The following is a 20,702-nucleotide window of genomic DNA, read 5'->3' as shown; positions in this document are numbered from 1 at the left end:
ATTCGGTGACAAATGAATAATTAAAAACCTTAACGCTATAACAGCTACGGGGAGGGGGGGGGGGACGGTACGAGCTCACACGGTTGCCAAATCACACGGAGGGGTTTTCTGTTTTCCGGCTTGTTAACCAATCAGAGTTTAGGTTCCGCCTCTTCCGGTGTGTCCTGCGTTGAGTCTGTTATAATATTCCACTGGGATGCGTGTAAATTGATGGCGCTGTTATAGAGAGCAACTGCGGATGCTGGAGTCCTGCGCACTCGCCTAATAATGTAAGATGTACTTTTATTTTGCATTTTATTAAGGTTCATTTATTTATTTTTTTGGAAGAGGGAATTATTCGGTATATTTTATAAGATTAACCCCGTCGTGTCGGTTAAAACGAGAATATAAATTTAAATAAATGCGCATAAATTTGCGTTATTAAGCACAAAACTATTGTTTCTGTGTGTATTAAGTTACCAATGCGCGTGTTGCTCTTTTTGTAGGCTTTTCTTATACATGCAAATATCAATACAGACAAATGTCTTAGGATTGTGCCAAATAAATATTTATACAGTAATGTTTATTTATATTTACATTTTTTAATATATATATATTAGGATATAAAAATAAACTTATGGGGAATTGAAATAGTCATGAGTCAGGTGAATGTGTATAACTATGTTATAAAGCAATACACTTTTGAACAGAAAAATAAACCCATTTTGATTACTGAGGATTTGAATGTAAAGGTACTGAGGTGAAGGATCATTATGTCAATGGAAGGTGTGTGTGTGTGTGTGTGTGTGTGTGTGTGTGGGTGGGTGTTAACCTTATTTAGATCAGCTCTCTGCGCCATGCCGTTCTCCTTGTTCTGGGCTGTAGATGTGTACGGGGCGGTGTACAGCTTGTGTACCACTAGGGGGCGCTGGCAGCAATGCAAGGAGACTCAGCTGGAGCTGAAACGCGTAGCTGCCTCTAAACTGTACTGCTGGGCCATCGGCTTTGACCAGCAGGTTTACATCAACGTGCTCCCCAGTGAAGTGGCTATACGTCATCAGGAGGAGACTTATGAGAACCAGGTAAGTGACAGTGCAGCGTAGATCAGCTGGCGTAACATGACAATGGTGATTTTTACAAATGTGTAATGTGTGTCTGGATGAATGTCTTGCAGAGATGGAACCCAGTTGAGGGATACACAGACACACTGTTGCTTACAGATCGCTGGTCGTGGACAGACGAGTTTGGAACAAAGCCTCAGCCACTACACAGCTTTCACCTGCCTTCTGAGAACTGGGAGTGGGAAGGAGACTGGTATGTGGATGATGAGAGCTGTGGCAGGGAGTCCACGTCTACCGGGGTAAGTGCTAAAATAAATGCATCAAATTCTGACAGATAATGCAAGACAGGACAGGCTAAAACTGCATAAATAGCATAACACGTTTAACAGTAAACGATTCAAAAACTCTAATGAAATTAGAGCTTGTACTTGGGGTAAAATTTTATTTAGCGGACCCTCTTCCATGATAGGATCACAACACTGTAATTCAACTATTCAATTATTAATTATGTGTACAAATATGCCAGATGAGACAGACATGGACATGATTTGAATAGCAGTAATTTTGTTAATAACTAAATTATAATTTACTTATAATTCCACAATTCACACTGGATTAAATTTTATGGAACATTTTATGTCTCAAACAGTCCAAAGTCTGGTTTTACTACTTGATTTAAATAGACATTATCTATTTGTAAAAAACACTATTGTGACCGACAAATTTAAACGAAATTGATTTGAATTTATTTGATCAGAGTTTATTGCTACACCTAGTTAACAATAACGGTAACAACAATCTCAATAGCAGTTAATGATGAACTCTTATTCTCTAATTGCACAATTAATATCTATAACAAACTCAATTAAAGGCCCTAAAAGCCCTCAAAACTCCACCCAGATGTTGGAGTAGAGTATCTATTCTTTTAAAGAATCTGTTTTAATAACACTTCCGTGTGATCCTGCAGGGCTGGGAATATGCTGTGGACTTCCCCACTACCTTCACTAAAGAGAAGAAGTGGAACTCATGTGTGCGGCGCAGACGATGGCTTCGTTACAGGAGATATAAAGCATTGGGACAATGGGCCAAGGTAACGTCAGGGATATGAGAGTTAATTAGGGCTATGAATAATATATAATAATAATAATAATTATAATAAGGCATATGCAAACATTTAAAGGTTCATTTAATAATGTTATAACACTATATTTACTATAAACATCATTCTGAGCACAGACAAGTGAATTCCAGTGAGATCTTTGGGTCACATGACTTGTGTGGCTTATAGTGCCTTATCAGTGATAGGAATCAGTGACCGGTTGAGTAGGGTATTATTCAGAGAAATAACACTATGGCTAAAGATATCTCAGCATGATGTTATCTTGTCATGTGTGTTTTGTGTTCTCAGGGCGATAAGAAGTATTGTGATGTAGAGTGAGTTTAATTTTTGGTTTTTATTAGATTGAAGAACATATTCTACATGTTTTTTGAGTCTCCAGAATGTCTTTGATCTCCCCCCAAATTGAATTTCATATTGTCTGCCACTCTTCAAGCTCAGCACTGTGGAGTGTCTGGGTGTATGCTGGTTCAGTAAACACCATCTCCTGTCTGAGCTCTGCATCTCCCCAGCTCCAAGTTACTCTTGGCCTTATTGCATGATTCTCTGCCTAATGAACTCTTAACATGCTTGCTGGCCGCCTGCAGAAGTAGAAGCAGAAATGTCATGGGCTTTTATTTTCTCATTAATTGATCCAATGGTGCTCCATAGTATGTTTCAAGGTTGATATATATTTTTACAACACAACCTTCTCTCTCTCTGTGTGTGTGTGTGTGTGTGTGTGTGTGTGTGTGTGTGTGTGTGTGTGTGTGTGTGTGTGTGTGTGTGTGTGTGTGTGTGTGTGTGTGCGTACATGCTGGTGTAGGTGCCTTTGGACAAGGGTCGGCCTCCTCCAGAGCCCTTCTCTGATATTAGCTGTGGAGGCTGGGACATGGGTGAAAAAACAGAGACTCACGTTTCCCTGTGGGCCGTGTCCCAGCAAGGAAAGGTAGGACCGTTAAATTCTTAATGAAGAACTGACGTGGAAATTCTGATCATCTTCTCAGACATTACTAAAATAAATTGGGGGCTTGCATTATGCAGTTTAGACACATGGATATAAATACTTTAATAACTTATTATATTGTATAGTAGAAAAAAGCTAAAATAGAGAACATTCACAGAATCACAGATTAAAAGTTTGTCTACCTGTTTGTATATTCATGTTTCACCTTAAATACTTCACTTATCCTGCAATCATTTTAAAAACCTCTGAGCAGCTTTTGGAGCATATTAATGATAATTCATTCACAGACCTTTTTTAAATCAGGTCTGCAAAATTAGATTAAAATGTATTAAGCATTTCCATGTTGATTTGAATTACTTTTAAGATTTCTTTTCAAGCGCACCTACATTTTAGATACGTTTAATTTTTAAATTCAATGGTAAATATGTTTTTGTAGCTACATTGTGCAATAGATTTTTTCCCCCCTGATATTAAAACAATGAGTGTAAACGCTAGGAAATATTAAAATAAGGCAAATATTTGTCCACTAGAGGTCAGTGCAACGCTAATTTTTGGGTTTTTTTTTTGTTTTAAGCATTACACAATCTGAATTATTATATAATCCTGCAGAAATATTAAGAATGCAACATCTTTGTGTCTCCGTCTGTGCCCCGTGCTCAGGTGTGGTTCCGTTCAGGCATTCATCAGCAGAATCCAGAGGGGACAGTGTGGGATAATGTCCCTGTCCCTGATTCCACAGAGGTGGCCCAGATAAGTGCTGGTCCTGGAGACCTGCTGTGGGCCGTGCTGTGGGACGGACAGCTTCTGGCCAGGACAGGCATTCACAAGCACTGCCCGACAGGTCAGTATCTGAAACTATGTGCGGTTCTTACTTCACAATGTGGTTCAAAGTAAGAACACAGCTAGAACACAGTTATTTCTGCATCATTGATTACACACAGTGATGTAATTGCCTGAAGTTGCTCTGTCCAGGTGCATCATGGGTGATAGTGGATCCTCCAAGTAATACCAAGGCTGTCCATGTAGCAGTGGGGGTCGGTGTGGTCTGGGCAATCACCAAGGACAAAAAAGTAAGGGTTCGTTAAACCTATGTGGCAGGAAGCAGTGTAGTTTTGAGAAACATTATCTTTGGCAGTTAACAGATTATGTTAAATTATTCTCAAATTACATTTAGATATTTATAGTGCAGCACTAGTGCTCTGTATTAATAATAGATATATATAAATGCTACAGAATATGCTGCGTATGGTGCATTGAGACAACAAGTCAAGTCAAGAAGCTTTTATTGTCATTTCAACCATATATAGCTGACGCAGTACACAGTGAAATGAAACAATGTTCCTCCAGAACCCTGCTACATGATGATAATATGTTTGATATATATGTTATTTTATAACATGATAATAAAAAAAATGACACTGGCTACGCTGAGTAGAAGCAACTGTGGACTGATACACAAAGTCACAAAACTTATATTAACAGCTATATACAGCCATTTTCACCAAGAAAACCACAATGTTTTCTATTCTTGCACTATATGCTATACTATATTTATCCATCCGAGGCAAAAAAAAAAGTCTTTGTAGTAAAAAGTGCTGACAGCAGAGACTGTTGACTTCTAAAAATGTAGCTTTTATTTTATTATTTTCATTTTATAAATCTGCTCATAGAAATCCTTAACAATCATGCATTTTCTTTGTTATATAACAGTTACTTTTTTGCATTTTATTAGCTGGTATAATATCAGATAAAATATGCAAATACAGATGAATATGGTGCGAATATATTTTCAGATACATTGAGTAATATTTATGTTTATAGTGTAATGTAGATTAATAACATGGCTCATTTTGGATAAACAATCAAGATGTTTAAACCCTGTACATTATTTGTTAAATCAAAATATACCTCTACATACCTGTATCATAGGTATGGTTCAGAAGAGGTGTGAACTCCCACAATGCCACTGGGCTTGGCTGGATCGCTGTTGGTGGGGAGATGACGATGATCAGTGTGGGGCCCAGTGACCAGGTGAGACACAGCAGGGTGCTAGAAATAGAGCAGGGCAGAGGATGTTACAGCCCAGCGATTACATTTCTTTTGCCATACATCAGTGCCTTGAAAGACACACAAGGATGCACTCAAGGTCAAAACTGCAGCTTATATGACTGGTATACTGTAAGAGAGTACACAGTCTCAGGTTTATATGCTGGGGAATTTTCCACCGCTTAGTATAACCCAGGAGCCACTGAACTGACTTTTCTGATTTGAGATGCTGAACTGACTGTTCTGAACTGAGCTCAGCGTGCTTCGAAATTATGTTGCACTTGGCCTGCACACAACATACAATATTCACGTGCTACTAATCATTTAAACAAATAAATTCTCGTCCCTTGAGCATGCAATGTTTTCATATTGAAATTTTAATGCCATCTATGACACAGTACATTATATACAGAATATGAATGATTATTCAATCCCGAGCTTAATAGTCATAAACTATTTGATATAAAACATTATAAAATGTTAAAGGTGTGTAGTGTGTAGTGCATAAAAAAAGAGCAGAAAAAATGTTCTTCAATCTATATGCCACTGTTTATCCTTTATGAATTTCTTAGTTTTGAAAAGTGTTTAAATTGTGCATTTTAATTCTCTTTTATGTCTACGATTGTGTTGACGTAATATATTTCATTCTTAATGTCAGGGTTAGGGGTTAGGCTATTATACATTCATTCATTCATTCATTCATTTTCTTCCGCTTATCCGTAATTCGGGTCGCGGGGGCAGCAGTCTAAGCAGGCCCCCGCCTTCGAATGCTGCCCAATCCTCACAGCACCGTCCCTTACGGTCCCTCCTGCAGGTGGTGAGCCCACGGGAAGGCTATTATACAATATATTCTTATTATTTTACTATCGCTTACCTCACGAGCGGCTACTATACGTCTCATAAGAACACTTGAATTCATCAGGGGTAGACAGGTTACATCAGTTTATTAAAGAAGTATAGTAACAGTCAGCATCATAGTGTGCTTTAGTGGGAATGCTGTAATTTTGTAGTGATATTCTGATTTAATGGCTCTGCTCTAAGTCTTTAATCCATGTTGATGCAGACTGTCACATCTACTGGAACTGTGAGGAGAGGGGCAGGGGCAGGTCTAATTACACCAGCATTCTCACATGCAGAATTATGTGTCATTAGATCCTCTGACCAACATGTACACTCAGAGTTACAGACAGGGCATGTAACTCATACACATATACACACAAACAGTCCAGTCGTCCAGCTCACACCCTCACACACCTCCTGCCAGACTCGCATTTCTCTGGGGGTAATTCTTTGGTCCTTGCTAGCGATGCAAACCCCATCCTTGTCCTTCTTTACCTATCTCTGTTTCTTTCTCTCTCTGTCTGTAACCCAAAGCCCATGCTTGGCTGCTCTGCTTGGTGCACACAGCTTATCCCAGCCAAATATATACTCCTCCTATACTCTCAAGCCTGGACAGCCATATGGGAGCATATCTAATTTGGGTTTGGCTCCCACACCGCATGCTCATATTTCACATTTTATTCCCAGCAGCGTTGGCAATGGTCTGGGCTCACACAGAGATTTCATATCTTTTCTACTTTAATTTTGGTTAATTGGACAATATGTTGTGTGAGAGCTGAGTCATCAGGCACAAATCTTAGATGAAGACTTTAGGAGGCGTGAACATAAATATACACAGCATATCCTTTTCTATATTATCTTAAACTTAAAATCATCATAATCCACTTGAATTTATATTGAGACTAAAATGTGTTACAATTGATATTTACCAGACACCAAGTTGTGATCTTGTGTATTTTGTCCTGTTAATGGTCTTCCCATTACATGTCAAAAAAATACATCCTGACAAACTGCTTTACTGAATTGTATTGGTTAGTGTGTGGTGCTTATTGGCTTATGCCATCGCAGATCTCTACTCCTGTTAGGGGATACTTTCTCAAAACTTTAGACCAAATCTCCACACTCCTTCAACGTGAGTTGAATTTGTGATTGGAATAATTGGATCAATTACTCCAATAATTGAATGGAATAATTGGCTAATCCACACAATTAAGGCCTGTTAAATAATGATTTAATAATCCATTCTAATAATAAGTTTATATTTCCTTATAATCTTTCCTGAATTCAATGTATTAGTATGCATTAGTGTTTCCTGGCAATGATTTTGCTGGTACAACACATTGCAGGTATGGGGGATTGGCAGCGAGGATAGGAATCTATATTTCCGCCATGGCGTAACCCCCACTGAGGTAACAGGAAGGGCCTGGATCCCTGTGCGTGCCTACATGGACAACAGTTATACCACCAAACCCAGGTAAAGTAAACCCCCCCACACACTCTCACAGTGCTGTTGTTCACCAGCAGATGGCACCATTCAGATATATTCAGACTGCAAGTTAGAGGCTTGCACAGCATTGTGCTTTTTTTTTTTTTTAAGCTCCTACTCTTCCCTGAAGGAATTCTGACCGAACCTGCACAGTCCTATTACCAATCCATGCCACCCCAACTGTTTATATTGACCTGCAATATGTTCTAATAATATATTAGAAATTATATAAAAAAAAAAAGAACAGTGACCATAATCAGGTTAATGCATTTAGTGAAGATGAATTATAAACTCTCATTTCACATCTGGTGCAGTCCATTAATGTAAATAAACGTTTTTTAGTTTTTTATTTACTATTTTTTTTTTTTTTACTTTGTCCTGCAAATTTCATATCAGATCACCTTCTGCCCACACTAGAGTAAACAATTTTTTAATGATTTCAGTTCAAAAGCACTCCAGTGTTCCCAGTATATTCTTTATGGTGTTACATAGCTCTGATTCCCTCATTCTCTCTGTTTTGTTCTGCACAGTGACGTTTGCCTCGTCACTGCTGAAATTGCCGTGCCTACCCAGGGTTCTGTGTTAGGCTGTGGTGACTTGGACAACACAAACGTTCCCAAAATTGACAGCCTTGTATCAACCCTGGTGACAGAACAACACTCTCCTTTGCCTGAAGTAAATCAGGAGAAGGCAGAAGAGGCCGGGATGCCTTGCCAGAATTCTGAGCTCCTCTGTATCCAACCAAAAAGCAGCGAGTTGCCATGGATTAGTGTGGATCTGGCAGAAATGAAAACCCCGTCAGCCAACGTGGCAGAGAAAGCTGTGGCTGTGTATCCCATGGAGCTGTGTCAAGCCACAAAGCAGAAGGAGCGACCGCAATGGGCATGGATCGCTGCAGGACAATGCGAGATAGATTCCAACACGAACTTCAGCTGGCTGGAAATGGCAGGTAAAAAAAAAAGTTATATCATAATTAGCATGTTAATCATGTATATAATCATTAAAATACCACTATGTGATTTCATTTATTTTAAACTGTTGATTATCATATTTATGTGTGTCTAGGTGTGTAATAATCAAACCATTTCAAAGAAACCCTAAAAAGGATTTTTTTCTGTTGAATTTTTTTTTTTTGTCTGATTTCTTCTTTCCAGATCCATCTATCACTCCTGCTCTTGGCATTGCCGGTGCCCAGGGTGTGTTGTCAGACAAAACAGGGCTAGAAAATGACAACACTATGGAGAGGGTAAACACAACACACAGCTATGATTTTAGTTTAAACATAGTTCCTTTAGACTCTAGTAGTAAGCTGATACAATTGTAATAGAGTTTGTGTGTCAGTCTGTCAGTGTAAAGAAAACAACCATGTGCTGGTGGAGGGACTGGCAGCCTCATCGAATGGAGGAGGTGTGTGTGACCCTGGAGCAGGTCAGAGGTGTCGGAGTTCCCCACGATGACATAGTCTACATTTACTATACACACAACCAGGAAAGGAAGGTGAGCACTGCACAATCTGTCTCTCGTAGCAAGCTTTAACATGAGTTAGGAAAGGACTTTAAATATACTTTAAAAAAACATTAAATAATGAAACCTTCGACATTCAGCAGACACAGCTCGCTAACTCCAGTTGCAACAGAAATCATATAAGCACAGACAGGTTTTCAAAACTCGTGCTTTTTTATTTTTCTTGGCAACAGCGTTACGGGTTAGTCAAAGAAACTTAGAAATGAGCATCACAAAATAATAAGGACACAATCACACATGCAGTAACACCGGAAAAATGCGGCGGCAGCCTATTCCCAAAATACCACTATGCTCCTAAAGGAAGCGCAACATATTTCACCCGTTACACCGTGTAACACTGTCTTTCGTTAAAGCCTGTGTAAAGTTCATTAGTTTCAGTGTAGACAGGCTTATAGACAGGTGCGGCTTATTTATGTTCAAAATACAAATATTTGTAAAACTCAGTGGGTGCGGCTTATAGTCCGGAAATGACAGTATGTGTATTTTTTTACATTTCAGTAAATCTTGGTTCAGTTCATTCATGTTATTAAGTAAATAATTTAATCATCTCTGCTATAACTCATGTAAGCATGTAACATCATATTGCACTGGCAAAATACAATCACAAGACAAAAGTCTTACACATGGTCATGCATTTTGTGATCTAATAAGTTCAAGCAATTTATTTTTGTTTTTGTGATCTCTAACTTCCTGGCTCAGTATCTGTATGCTGTGATGGAGGAAGTCACAGCTCTCGTTCCAGTACACTGGGAATCCACGTACGCTCTGGCTATTTATACAGCTGAGAGAACAAGGCAAAGGTGGCCTATTCTACTATCTACAGATTCCCAACAAGACATGGAGAGCTGGGTAATTCCACCACAATCTCAAATACTCACCCCGAGATAAGTAGTAAGCTCGGTAGTTCATTTTGAGTGGTAGCAGACAGCAAATCAGATGGGAATGTCACCTAATAGCTGCTGCTGTAATCATAAAGACTGTGCTGTGCTCATCTAAGAACTTGTGACCACAGTGTACTCGTACTTACCATCCTTTTAAAACAATACTGCTTCACACAGGTGTTACATAGTAATGTTATGTAAATGTTGGTTCTTGCCAGGGTTCTTCCGTCACCTTAGTGGGTTTTTTCTTGGAGTATCACCTCTGGGATCTGTAACTATATCTCTGCTTCTTTGACAATATGGTTTAAAGAGCTATACAACTGAAAATGTATTCTTTTCATTCATAAAATGCAGCAGTCATAATGCACAGCTTGTATTGTTACACATGACACCCTTAGAGCTGCCTCGTAGTCATAGCTGGAGTAAATTGTTAGTAATAAAATTGTATTATCTGGATATGTAAAGTCATTATTAAGATGTGTGTTAATTTTCTGCAGCTGTCTCTGTTGAATGAGTCTTGCTGTAAGTCCAGAGTGCTCCAGTCCCCTCCATCCAAACAAGCCCTGTGGGCTGTTACCACCAAAGGGGATATCATGGTGCATGAGCCTTCACCCTGCTTAGAAGCTCCAGCTCAGTATTTACCCTGTGATCAGATGTAAGACCCGCTTGTCTATTCCTCTCTTTGTTCTGCATACATCACTGTCCTTCTGGCTTCAGTAGCTTGCTGCATGATAACACCATAACGGAGCCTCTCCTAACACTACTACTTTGCATGCTTTTCAGTTTTCAATTGTTTTCTAGATAGCTTCCTTCTATGAACTTGCTTGGCATGGCATGATAGTGCTTGTGTATTTGTCTGTATGTATGTGTATATGGGCTCAGGTTTTGGCGGCAGGTCCCTGGCCACCTGCGCTCGGTGGAATCTAACAGTCTGGGTGTGGTCTGGGGCATCGGCTATGATCACACCGCCTGGGTCTTCACAAGGGGCCACGGTGAAACCCGAGCTCAGGGTAAAACTTCAATATACACCAAGCATGATAGAGTTAGAGCTACTATCCAGCCTCGCTTGAGCTTGCCTCAGTGTGTCATTTTCTCATCAGGTGCCTGTTAACCCCATCTGCACAACCACTGTCCTGCTAATTCCTTTTGATATGTTCGAATCAATTTTTACCAGATAACCAACCGAATCAACAAACAATGACCGACATCAGGAACGTTTACATCTTTGAGAACCAGCGCTGGAATCCTGTCACAGGATACACAAATAAGTAAGTCAGACATCATACGTCTTTGATTTATTTTTCAGGCCTCTAGGGGCATTTCTTCTGTGCTGATTCAATCTCTCCTGCCTCCTGAATTCCTCAGGGGTCTGCCTACAGACCGATACATGTGGAGTGATGCCCTTGGACTGAAGGAGTGCACCAAGGAGAGCACCAAACCTCCCTCTCCTGAGTGGAAATGGGTTGGTACATGCATTACATGTTGTTTATGTAATTGAGCTATTTATCTCTCCTTCTTGATATGATCTGATTTATTACAAGGTAATTACAAGGTCCTTATGTGTGGAACATTGTTAAATCTGTGTTCCCTCACGAAAATATTAAGTGGCGGACCACAAGTTCATTTAGTCTCCGCCTCGCACTTTGAGAGCAGTGTCACTGTGGATACTCACTCCGTTCCGAAAACACGTTTTGTAATGCGCATGTGCGAAAACTCAGATTTCGTGTTGCAGATGTGCAAAATCGCTGCCACTTCCTGTCATCAACATTTTTACAACAGTCTAGCGCTATGGAGATTCTTTAGCGTTTTTATGTACAGTTTCAAGAATTTCTCTTAAAGGGAGAAAATCCTGACGATTTCACATATCGAGGGAGTAAATGAATGACGGATGGAAGGAATAAAGACATTTGTTAAAGCACGCTGAAATAAGTGAAACGGTTAGGTAGAACGTCTTTAAAAAACGTTTAATATTAAGTGCAAAACACCCACACATTTATTCTATTTTATTTGTATATACAGTACATTATTTTTTAATGAAACCTTCTTCTTCTTCCGGCTTCTCCCATTAGGGGTCGCCACAGTGGATCATCCTTCCCTCTACATCCCTCTATATCCTACTGCCTCTTTTACCCCAACTACCTGCATGTCCTCCCTCACCACATCCATAAACCTCCACCTTGGTCTTCCTCTTTTCCTCCTTCCTAGTGGCTCCATCCTCAGCATTCTCCTACCGATATACACCATGTCCCTCCTCTGCACATGTCCAAACCATCTCAATCTCGCCTCCCTCACCTTGTCTCCAAAACGTCCTACATGTGCTGTTCCTCTAATAAACTCATTTCTAATCCTGTTCCTCCTCGTCACTCCCAACGAAAACCTCAGCACCTCCAGCTCCACCTCCTGTCTTTTACTCAATACCACTGTCTCTAAACCATACGACATCGCAGGTCTCACCACACTCCTATAAACTTTCCCTTTCACTCTCGCAGATACCCTTCTATCACATTATTTTTTATTTGAACCAAGCAGGCATTTTATTTTAAATTGTTTTAAAAATGTGAACACAATTTTGTGCTTCCCCCTAACTATACCGAAATTAAACCAAACTTACAAAACTAACTTACTAAACAACTTAAGAAATGGGGTATGTTTTGAACCATGACTTTGGTGTACCGTTACACCCCTACACTGTACTAACAATAAATTCTAAACAAAATACAGATGATATTTTTTATGCTCACGATAGAGCACAGCTGGCCATTCAGCACTCGTCCTCTTGTTATGACTTTCTGCAGGTGTCAGACTGGGTTATTGACTATAGCACTCCAGGAGGGACAGATAAAGAAGGCTGGCAATATGCTGCAGATTTCCCAGTGTAGGTCTTTACTTTATGAGCACATCATTACAACCGGCTGTAAAGTATTATCTCGCTCTAATCAGAGCTGTATTTCTTATAATTTTATACAGGACCTTTCATGGTTATAAGACCATTAAGGACTTTGTTAGACGAAGGCGATGGGTCAGGTAAAGATTTTTATATTTAACCATTTGTTTTGTATATAGTAATACTGTGATATTTTACAATATAATACAATAATTGTTTTTTTAATGGCTAAAAAAGTTGTATTTTAAACGGAGCTTGAAAAAAAAAAAATTAGCCTGGTGTTTAATATGAGCACATCATCTTTCTTTACAGGAAGTGTGAAATTACTTTAAGGGGGCCCTGGCAGAAAGTCCCACCCATCCCTCTTATTGATGTCACCATCCTGCCTTGTCTGGCCAAGACCAACTTGGAGCAGGTGCCTGTGTGGGCCATCAGCGAGAAAGGAGATGTCCTGTGTCGTCTGGGAGTCACTGCAGAGAACCCAGCTGTGAGAACACACACATTCCTCACAAGCAAAAATGGTTCAGTAACATTCAGATCTGACAATCAAATCTGCACATGCAAATTTCACTTATAGTTTCCTTATTCATTTTGAAATATGAAATGAGCAAAATGCTGAATATTTAATTTGCAAGTAAGTAATCAAAATAAATAATTATTAGTCCTTCACTTGAGTAATAGGCGCATTTGCATTAAAAAAGGCAGCACAATGACCTGAATGAGGTCTACAGATAATTTTTTCAGGTTTACTTAAACAGCCCCAATTAAGATACTCTGTAATGTCTGTGTCTTGTCATTGTACTGAATTGCTAATTGGAAAATCTGAGCGCTGCATGTAAATATTAGCGTATGTCTGTATAAGTGGTGTCAAACCCAATTATAGAGGTGGCCGAAATTAAATACTGGGTCTAAGTAAAGGCCAAACACCGACAAGACAGACCGAATAAAGTGTGACAATAAAACTTTTTGCTCGTATGCTGATTTGCCTGAGCAGGATGCTTGGCACCTTTTCTTGGCTGTCAGTTCATTAATTTTTGGGGTTAGGTTCTGTTGGGTTCTGTGCTGTAGCTGTGTGCTGTGCTGAGTTTACTTTAAGGATAGAAGGAAGGTGTGTGTGCTTTTGTTCACCTTCATAACAGAGAAAAGTTGCCCACATTATATTTCCTTTTTTTTTTAATGGGGGGCCGGGTCGGTCTGTAAGAGAAAATTACATGGGACCTAGTGACTACCAGTATTATGATTTTAAATGTATTTATCATGCCTCCTAATGTAAGTTTAGTTTATTATTTTGTTTTTGTACAGACAAATTAGCATTAATCTTCAGGAGAAATATCACCTATTAAAAGTGCATAATTACTACCATAATGACATTTTTTACATTGCTATTGAAATCAAACATTTACTTAGGTAAGGCTGCATTAATAACTGAAGGTTGCCTAATTAATCAACCAATAGTTTTTTAAATGTATAGTAGATAAACATAGTTCCATAGATCCATTCCAACATAGTACTGAACTTTATTCTGAAAATAACTGAAAATTAAAAAAACTGTTCTGAATCATGAAAATGTGTTGAACAAAATAAATATTCATTAATAAGTATAACTATACAATTAATACATTATAAATATAATATAGCGCTCTTCCTGCAGCGCGCAGTCTCGCATGTAAAAACCAACAGCACGTGGCAATAGTGATTCGCCTCTAGAGGCCGCTCTCGTAATGACAGCAGACCGGAAAAACTATCAGTGTGGATTTTTGCAGATAATTCCAACTATTGATGCCTATTGGGGCTGGATATAATGGACCTGTGGGCCAGAAGTGGCACGGGGACCACGAGTTTGACGTGTCTGGTCTATATTGTAGGGCAGCTCATGGCTCCATGTTGGCACAGATCAGCCCTTTAAGTCCATATCCATTGGAGGAGGACACCAGGTGTGGGCAATTGCCAGGGATGGAGCAGTCTTCTACCGTGGCTCCGTTTCATCCCAAAACCCTGCAGGTGAGATGTAAAGCAAGACCAAGTAAAGTCTTTTGTGTTTTGTATAAATATGAATTAAATGGGTGTGTTTAAACATTTACACTTATTACACACATTTGGCTGATATGTATTCCAACATGGCAGGATTACAAGATTCAACAGCGCAGTTAAGGGTCTTTCTTGAAGGGGCAGCAATAGCAGCTTGGTATTTCAGGATTCTAAAAACCTTCCAATGAGCAGCTAAATGCCTTAAAACCTCAGCTGCCACCACCCCATTCATGCACTGCTGAAAGTACAGTTTCTGTAAAAGTGTATAGATTTAAAGGGCTTAAATTGGGTGTCAGATACAGTGACCACCATGCTTTGCCTCTAATACGGTTTCATGTTCATAGATAGAAAGGCAGAGCGCACCTGGGCTTTAGGTGTGTCTGGTATTGAGAATGAAAAATAACAGCTTTGTTAATTAATGTTGGCCATTTTGAACTGACCTTTTCAGGCTTTTGCCACAGAGAAGCATCTGTAAGATAAAATCAAATGATGTGAAGTGATTGTAACACTGTTTTCCAGGCGAGTGTTGGTACCACATCCCCGCTCCTAACAGACAGACTCTTAGACAGGTGTCTGTAGGCCGGACCTCTGTATATACTGTTGATGAATCCGGTGAGAGGAAACATCATTGATTACAATTTCTCCATTTTTTTTATACATAAGCTACCTACTAAACTCTGTAAAGCCATAAATCATTACCACATGGAATTACTAAAGAAAAAAAAAAGGAAAGTAGAATTTATTCAACTACCAAAGATGACAGTTGTAGATGTGTATCTGTGTGTTTTAATGCAGGGAATCTGTGGTATAGGCAGGGTTTGACCCCTAGTTATCCTCAGGGTTCTGCATGGGAGCTCATCTGTGGTAATATGTGCAAAGTCTCTATCGGGCCACTGGATCAGGTATGAAACCTTAACGTTCTGTAAAGCTTTTGGAATAAATTGTAATATGAAATAAAATGATCGGTCACCTAATCCGGTGTTTTCCATTCATTATGTCCATGGTAATGATTTTCTCCAGGTTTGGATCATTGCAGATAAAGTTCCAGGTCACTCTGCAGAGAGTTCGGGTACCGTGTGCCACAGGCTGGGGGTGAGGCCCATGCAGCCGAAAGGCTTATCATGGGACTTTGGAATTGGGGTAAGTTTTCACATTGTTCGTTACACAGACTTAAATCACACTAGCTAAAGCAGATCTATTCAAAACTGCTGCACCTTTCCCCTGCACATACATGAGCTCACAGACGTAATAAATTTGCTAGTGCTGTTGTAAGGGAATAGGGGAAAGAGTACATCATGCCTCCATTTCTCCTAACAGAGAATCTTACCATGTTGTTAAATATGCCAATGCTGATAATGAAGGCTAGATTATGTATGGAATCTACCATCAGAAACAGTAATGTGTTTTAACCAGTGCATTTAACAATGAATAAATTAATTGATGTGCTTTGCAGCTGCAAAAACAGGCAAAGCTCATGTTAATGATGATTAATTTAACACCTTATGACCAATTAAAATGCATTTATTTATTAAAACCACTACAGCCTTTTTCCTAAAATGTCCACCTACACAACACCTCCATAGATTTATTACAATAACAGTTTCATAGAATATTATGGGGCATAATTATCCCAGGCCTCTACTGCGAGAGGTGCAGATTAACAGTGGACGTGTGCTTTCGTTCTGACACAGGGAGGATGGACACACCTGTCAGTTAGAGGAAACTCCACAGAGGCCCAGCGTGCCGTCCCTCCCAGCCCTCAGACCAGCAGGAGGCAGGAGCAGGTGAATGGCAATGATGTGGGATGTTGGACTCCTCACGAACCTTCACAATCACCACATCCCACTGCACTCACACACACAGTCTCTCAGGCATTTATTTTATTTAGCTTGTTGTTGAATAAAGCTTTTCCATTTATTTTTTTTCCCTTTTTAGTGATCGTTTTGTTCTGCACATGAACAACATGCACAACGAGGAGCAATTTCACTTCTTATTGGCACATTTTGAGGTGAGAGAAAACCAAAGGACCTGGAGAAAACAAGAACATGCACAGAAACCAAACTGGTTGCATGGTGCAGTGAGGTTTCAAGAATACGCTGCTCATTTGGTTTTATGTTCATTATGACCCATTAATCCTTCACACGTTTGACTGTTTAAAGTATTTAATGTCCTTTTATACAGCTAGAAAAGGTTTAGTTATTCCGCCTACTGCTACTGTCATTGAAACAAATCATTGAGCACTACATGAAATTTATTTCTTAGTTTACTGACTGGGTAAAAAAAATAATATTTATGAAGTGTGTATGCTGCTTGGGTTTTTGTTTTTCCACTAAATAAATAAACACATTTTTGAACCGTTGTTTTCAAGCCCAAAACAGCACAAAGATACTGCAAAAATCTACAGGTCTTTTTTTTTTTTTTTCTTTTTCATTTATTTCCATAATAAACAGTGTAATTATTTATAAACATTTCATTCAATTACATTAAGCATGTTCATCAATATGAAGTAAAAATATCACCATTTTTAAAATTTACAAGTTTAAAGACATGACCTGCATCTTCTCAATTATTTTACTCACTTCATACGTAACCATTTCTGATCATGATTAAACTGATATGTCACACTTTAGCTTTAAATTACAAAATGTTACCCTTAGAGCTTTCATCATTCCCAGTTTACAGATCAAAAAAATTAACATTTATATACATCCGTACAGTTTAACATTAAGTTACACTTTCAAGATGTGCAAGATTAAGCAAATGTATATACTGCAGAATAAAACCCAAAATAGTTCCTTAAATAAAATGAAGATCAACTTAAAAAAATTGTAAAAAAAAAAAAAAAAGTGCTGGTAATACATCGTTCTGAAACACAGCTTACAGAATTACAAAAGTAATTATCCTCTACAGACCTGGAAACGCCAACGTCATGAATCAAGACCAGGAAAAACCGAGAGACCACCTTTTTCATAATTCCACAAACGGAGCAATAACATTCAAACACTTTATATACTCGTCAATTCTTAGCTTATTTAAGAGTTCAAAACCATGCACACACCAAATTAAGAGAAATTCCTCACTAAACCATGACTGGCTGATTCCATTAATTATAAATTTGGTAATCATACGTAAGGAAAATGCAGGCTGAAACGCTCAGTGTTTGTCCATAAGCTTTTGTGTAGTGTTCACTTGAGGGCATTTAATAAAAATATATGGATATCTATAGGAAGTTCCTAAATACCTTTCATTATTGTGTTATTAATGATTTATTTTTCTCATGAAAGCATTTCATTAGCACTATATTACAATTCATTTGACTTTACCTGGAGGCAATGTGAACAAAAAACTCAGACAGTGACATGACAAAATAGAAGAAAAAAAAACAAAAAAGAAAAAAAAAATGAGCTGCTCAGCGGATTTTCACCACCTTGAAAAATTTTGGTTAATTTGCATAAAATAAAGGAAATGATAAAATGGTCCACCTTTCAAAGTTCGCTTTTTTCCCCATATGTAATACATCTGCACATGCATGATCCTCAACAAATACTTTAGAAAATTACTTTTTTCCTTCTTGCACTATTGCATTAAACAAACAAACAAACCAACAAACAAAAAAGATCAATCTAAATTCTACAATCTGTTTGTGATAAACAATAAACCTTTTCTAAGCCCACTGAAGCAAAAACTCTTCTGGGGAGGATGATGCACCTTACCTCTCTGTAGGGAGGGAGGAAGGGATGGAGGGATAGATGGATGGATGGATGGATGGATGGATGGAAAGACATTCCCAAAACTGAACTAATAAAAAATTCCTGAAAGAAACGCAGCTATGACATTTAACCACAAGGACATGCTACAGATCTCTTTGTCCTTTCTGAAAATTTTGGAATGGTTCAACTTCATTTCAATAATCATCCTCCCTCCATTTCTCCCATCAAACAACAAGGTTGACAAGCGGTTCATCTTAGGTACAATAAATTGTAGGCCGTCATTAAAAAAATGTATAGTCAAAACATTGTGCAAAAATATCTTTTGTCATGAGTGCTGCTCTTATTTCAAAGCTAGTTCAACAAATACGCATTACACGATCAGCACAGAAGATTTAGTGTTTCGATCTTAAAGCCGAGAGAAAGATTGCACAACTGTGTAGGAGCCTATTGGCCGATCAGTGATCTCTGAAAACTTCAGCTCAGTCGTTCAGTGAAAATGTCAACAAAACATGACATGAATTCCAAAAAAGCCAAATGATCAGGAAGCGCTTTAACGATTTAGAGCATGTCAAGCACAAAAAGGTTCCTTCCACTCCACAGACTTAAAAACAGTTCATGGAGCTCACTATGAGGTGTGAAAGACAGGAAAGTTTCATCTGCTGAAGTGGAAAAAGGGGAACGAAAACGGGAGGGATGTCGAAGCCAGTGATTCACTCTGCAGTCTCTCTTCAAAGAAATAATGTTGCCTGAGAAGCTTATCGCAGCCTTCAAGGCAAGTGCCTTTGTGGATTCTCTTTAACACTTACAAAATGTGTCTTTTTAAGCCCAAATACTGCATACAGTCAGTCTTTAGTCTCTCTCTCCGTCTTCACTGCTTCCTGAACGAGACATCACAAGGAAAATTAGCTGGTGTACACAGTGGAACTATTATATAAATCCAGGGCATCGTTTTCAAGCTTTTAGTAACATTCTCTGTTTACATAAACAAACAATACAACTTACAAGATTTACACGTTAATAGCTAATAACTTTTCATTTGCATTTACAGAAGTGGATTAGATTTATAGCTATGAATTTTTGCACCTTAAACCAAAATTTTATAGATGGCATGTTTCTCGTGCAGTGTATGATTTACGCATACAGTCAGCCTTATCCATTATGCCAGTGTGAATTACTAACCTCCTTGTTCAATGTCCGAGTCCGTGAGGTGGGTGAGAGAGAAGCTGGCGATGTTTGCCGGGGAGATGGAGAATCGGGAGTATGTGGTGGAGCTGCTCCAGCTCTGCTCCGACGAGCGGCTTGCGGGAGGTGGGGAGAAGTATGCTGTGGTGGCCTTGCTCACAGACTGATCGCTTCCCGACTTAGGAAGGAAGGAGGGGTTTGCAGTGAAGTCATCATCCCACTCAAATGCACCACCTGTGTGGCAAAGTTTTTTGGTTTTTTTTCAGCTTTTGGTTATTTGTTTAAAGAAAATGTTTTGCAGAACATCAGGAGGAAGTTGGTCTTTATTTCTCTTTACATTACCTTCTTCATCTGTGGAGCTTTCCGAGTTGGTGAATCGGTTTAGGTAACTAGAGGAGGCTACCGGGCTGCTAAACTCAGACACCTGGCTGTTGGAGCCTGAGATGTGCTCTCCAAGCTCCTTTGTAGGGGTTTCCTGTTTGGATAAGAAAGTTATTTAGTGCACAAATATTCTGTGCTTGGATTTAATTTATATTCTATGTAATATCTTCCAATGAGATGCATTATAATGACCCCATCGTAACTCGAAAAGTCAAGACATGGCCCAGCCTACCCAGGAGTCTTACAGAATGTTATGGGGTAATGTTACGTATGGGGTAGAGTAGTGTAATTTGTGAATAAGTAAACAAAAGACAGAACATATTTTACCAAAACAGAGCAACCTACAGTACCATAATGTATATACTATTTATAACATATGTATGGGGCAGCGGGTGAGTGGACGAGCGCCAGTAGAGGGCGGAGTCTGGTGTCGTCAAAAAAAAATAAGTAAAAAAGAAGAGACAAAAGCTAAAATCGGGCTTTGCAACACCAAAATAAAAAAAGCACACTCTTAACACCAAGACAACTGAACTCTCCCAGACGAGAGTAAGGCATCTCACAAGGCACGGAAAGGTGGACATTCTGGCAGGGTCCCAACATATCGTACCGCGTATGCTGCTACGCTTGCCTGCTACAC

At 39.0% G+C, this 20,702-nt stretch overlaps 2 protein-coding genes across 2 annotated transcripts in view; one reads left to right on the top strand and one right to left on the bottom strand.

Moving 5' to 3' along the window:
* Window positions 1-166: 166 nt before the first annotated feature.
* Window positions 167-17,176, top strand: tecpr1b (tectonin beta-propeller repeat containing 1b). Its single transcript, XM_083566625.1, has 26 exons — window positions 167-269; window positions 821-1,061; window positions 1,154-1,339; window positions 2,008-2,130; window positions 2,963-3,085; window positions 3,764-3,944; window positions 4,076-4,173; window positions 5,033-5,134; window positions 7,336-7,463; window positions 8,006-8,424; window positions 8,630-8,721; window positions 8,817-8,972; window positions 9,699-9,848; window positions 10,378-10,535; window positions 10,763-10,890; window positions 11,055-11,148; window positions 11,246-11,342; window positions 12,676-12,755; window positions 12,848-12,904; window positions 13,077-13,251; window positions 14,630-14,765; window positions 15,312-15,404; window positions 15,588-15,694; window positions 15,813-15,932; window positions 16,484-16,576; window positions 16,728-17,176. Exons 2-26 carry the CDS (start codon window positions 837-839, stop codon window positions 16,728-16,730), a joined length of 3,324 nt encoding a protein of 1,107 aa, XP_083422751.1. The 5' UTR covers window positions 167-269; window positions 821-836; the 3' UTR covers window positions 16,731-17,176.
* A 23-nt stretch (window positions 17,177-17,199) lies between these two features.
* The window catches only part of lmtk2 (lemur tyrosine kinase 2), a 22,026-nt gene continuing 18,523 nt past the window's right edge, over window positions 17,200-20,702 (bottom strand). The window contains exons 12-14 of the mRNA XM_083566620.1: window positions 20,027-20,159; window positions 19,682-19,918; window positions 17,200-19,380 (exon numbers count right to left, since the gene is read on the bottom strand). Coding sequence (XP_083422746.1) covers window positions 19,352-19,380; window positions 19,682-19,918; window positions 20,027-20,159 — 399 coding nt within the window. The 3' untranslated portion in view covers window positions 17,200-19,351. The remainder of the gene's footprint in view (window positions 19,381-19,681; window positions 19,919-20,026; window positions 20,160-20,702) is intronic.

The sequence above is a fragment of the Silurus aristotelis genome (genome assembly GCF_946808225.1).
Source record: "Silurus aristotelis genome assembly, chromosome: 17".
NCBI classification, from domain to species: Eukaryota; Metazoa; Chordata; class Actinopteri; order Siluriformes; family Siluridae; genus Silurus; species Silurus aristotelis.
Note: the sequence above shows the minus strand (reverse complement) of the source record. Positions and strands in the feature narration are given on the sequence as shown.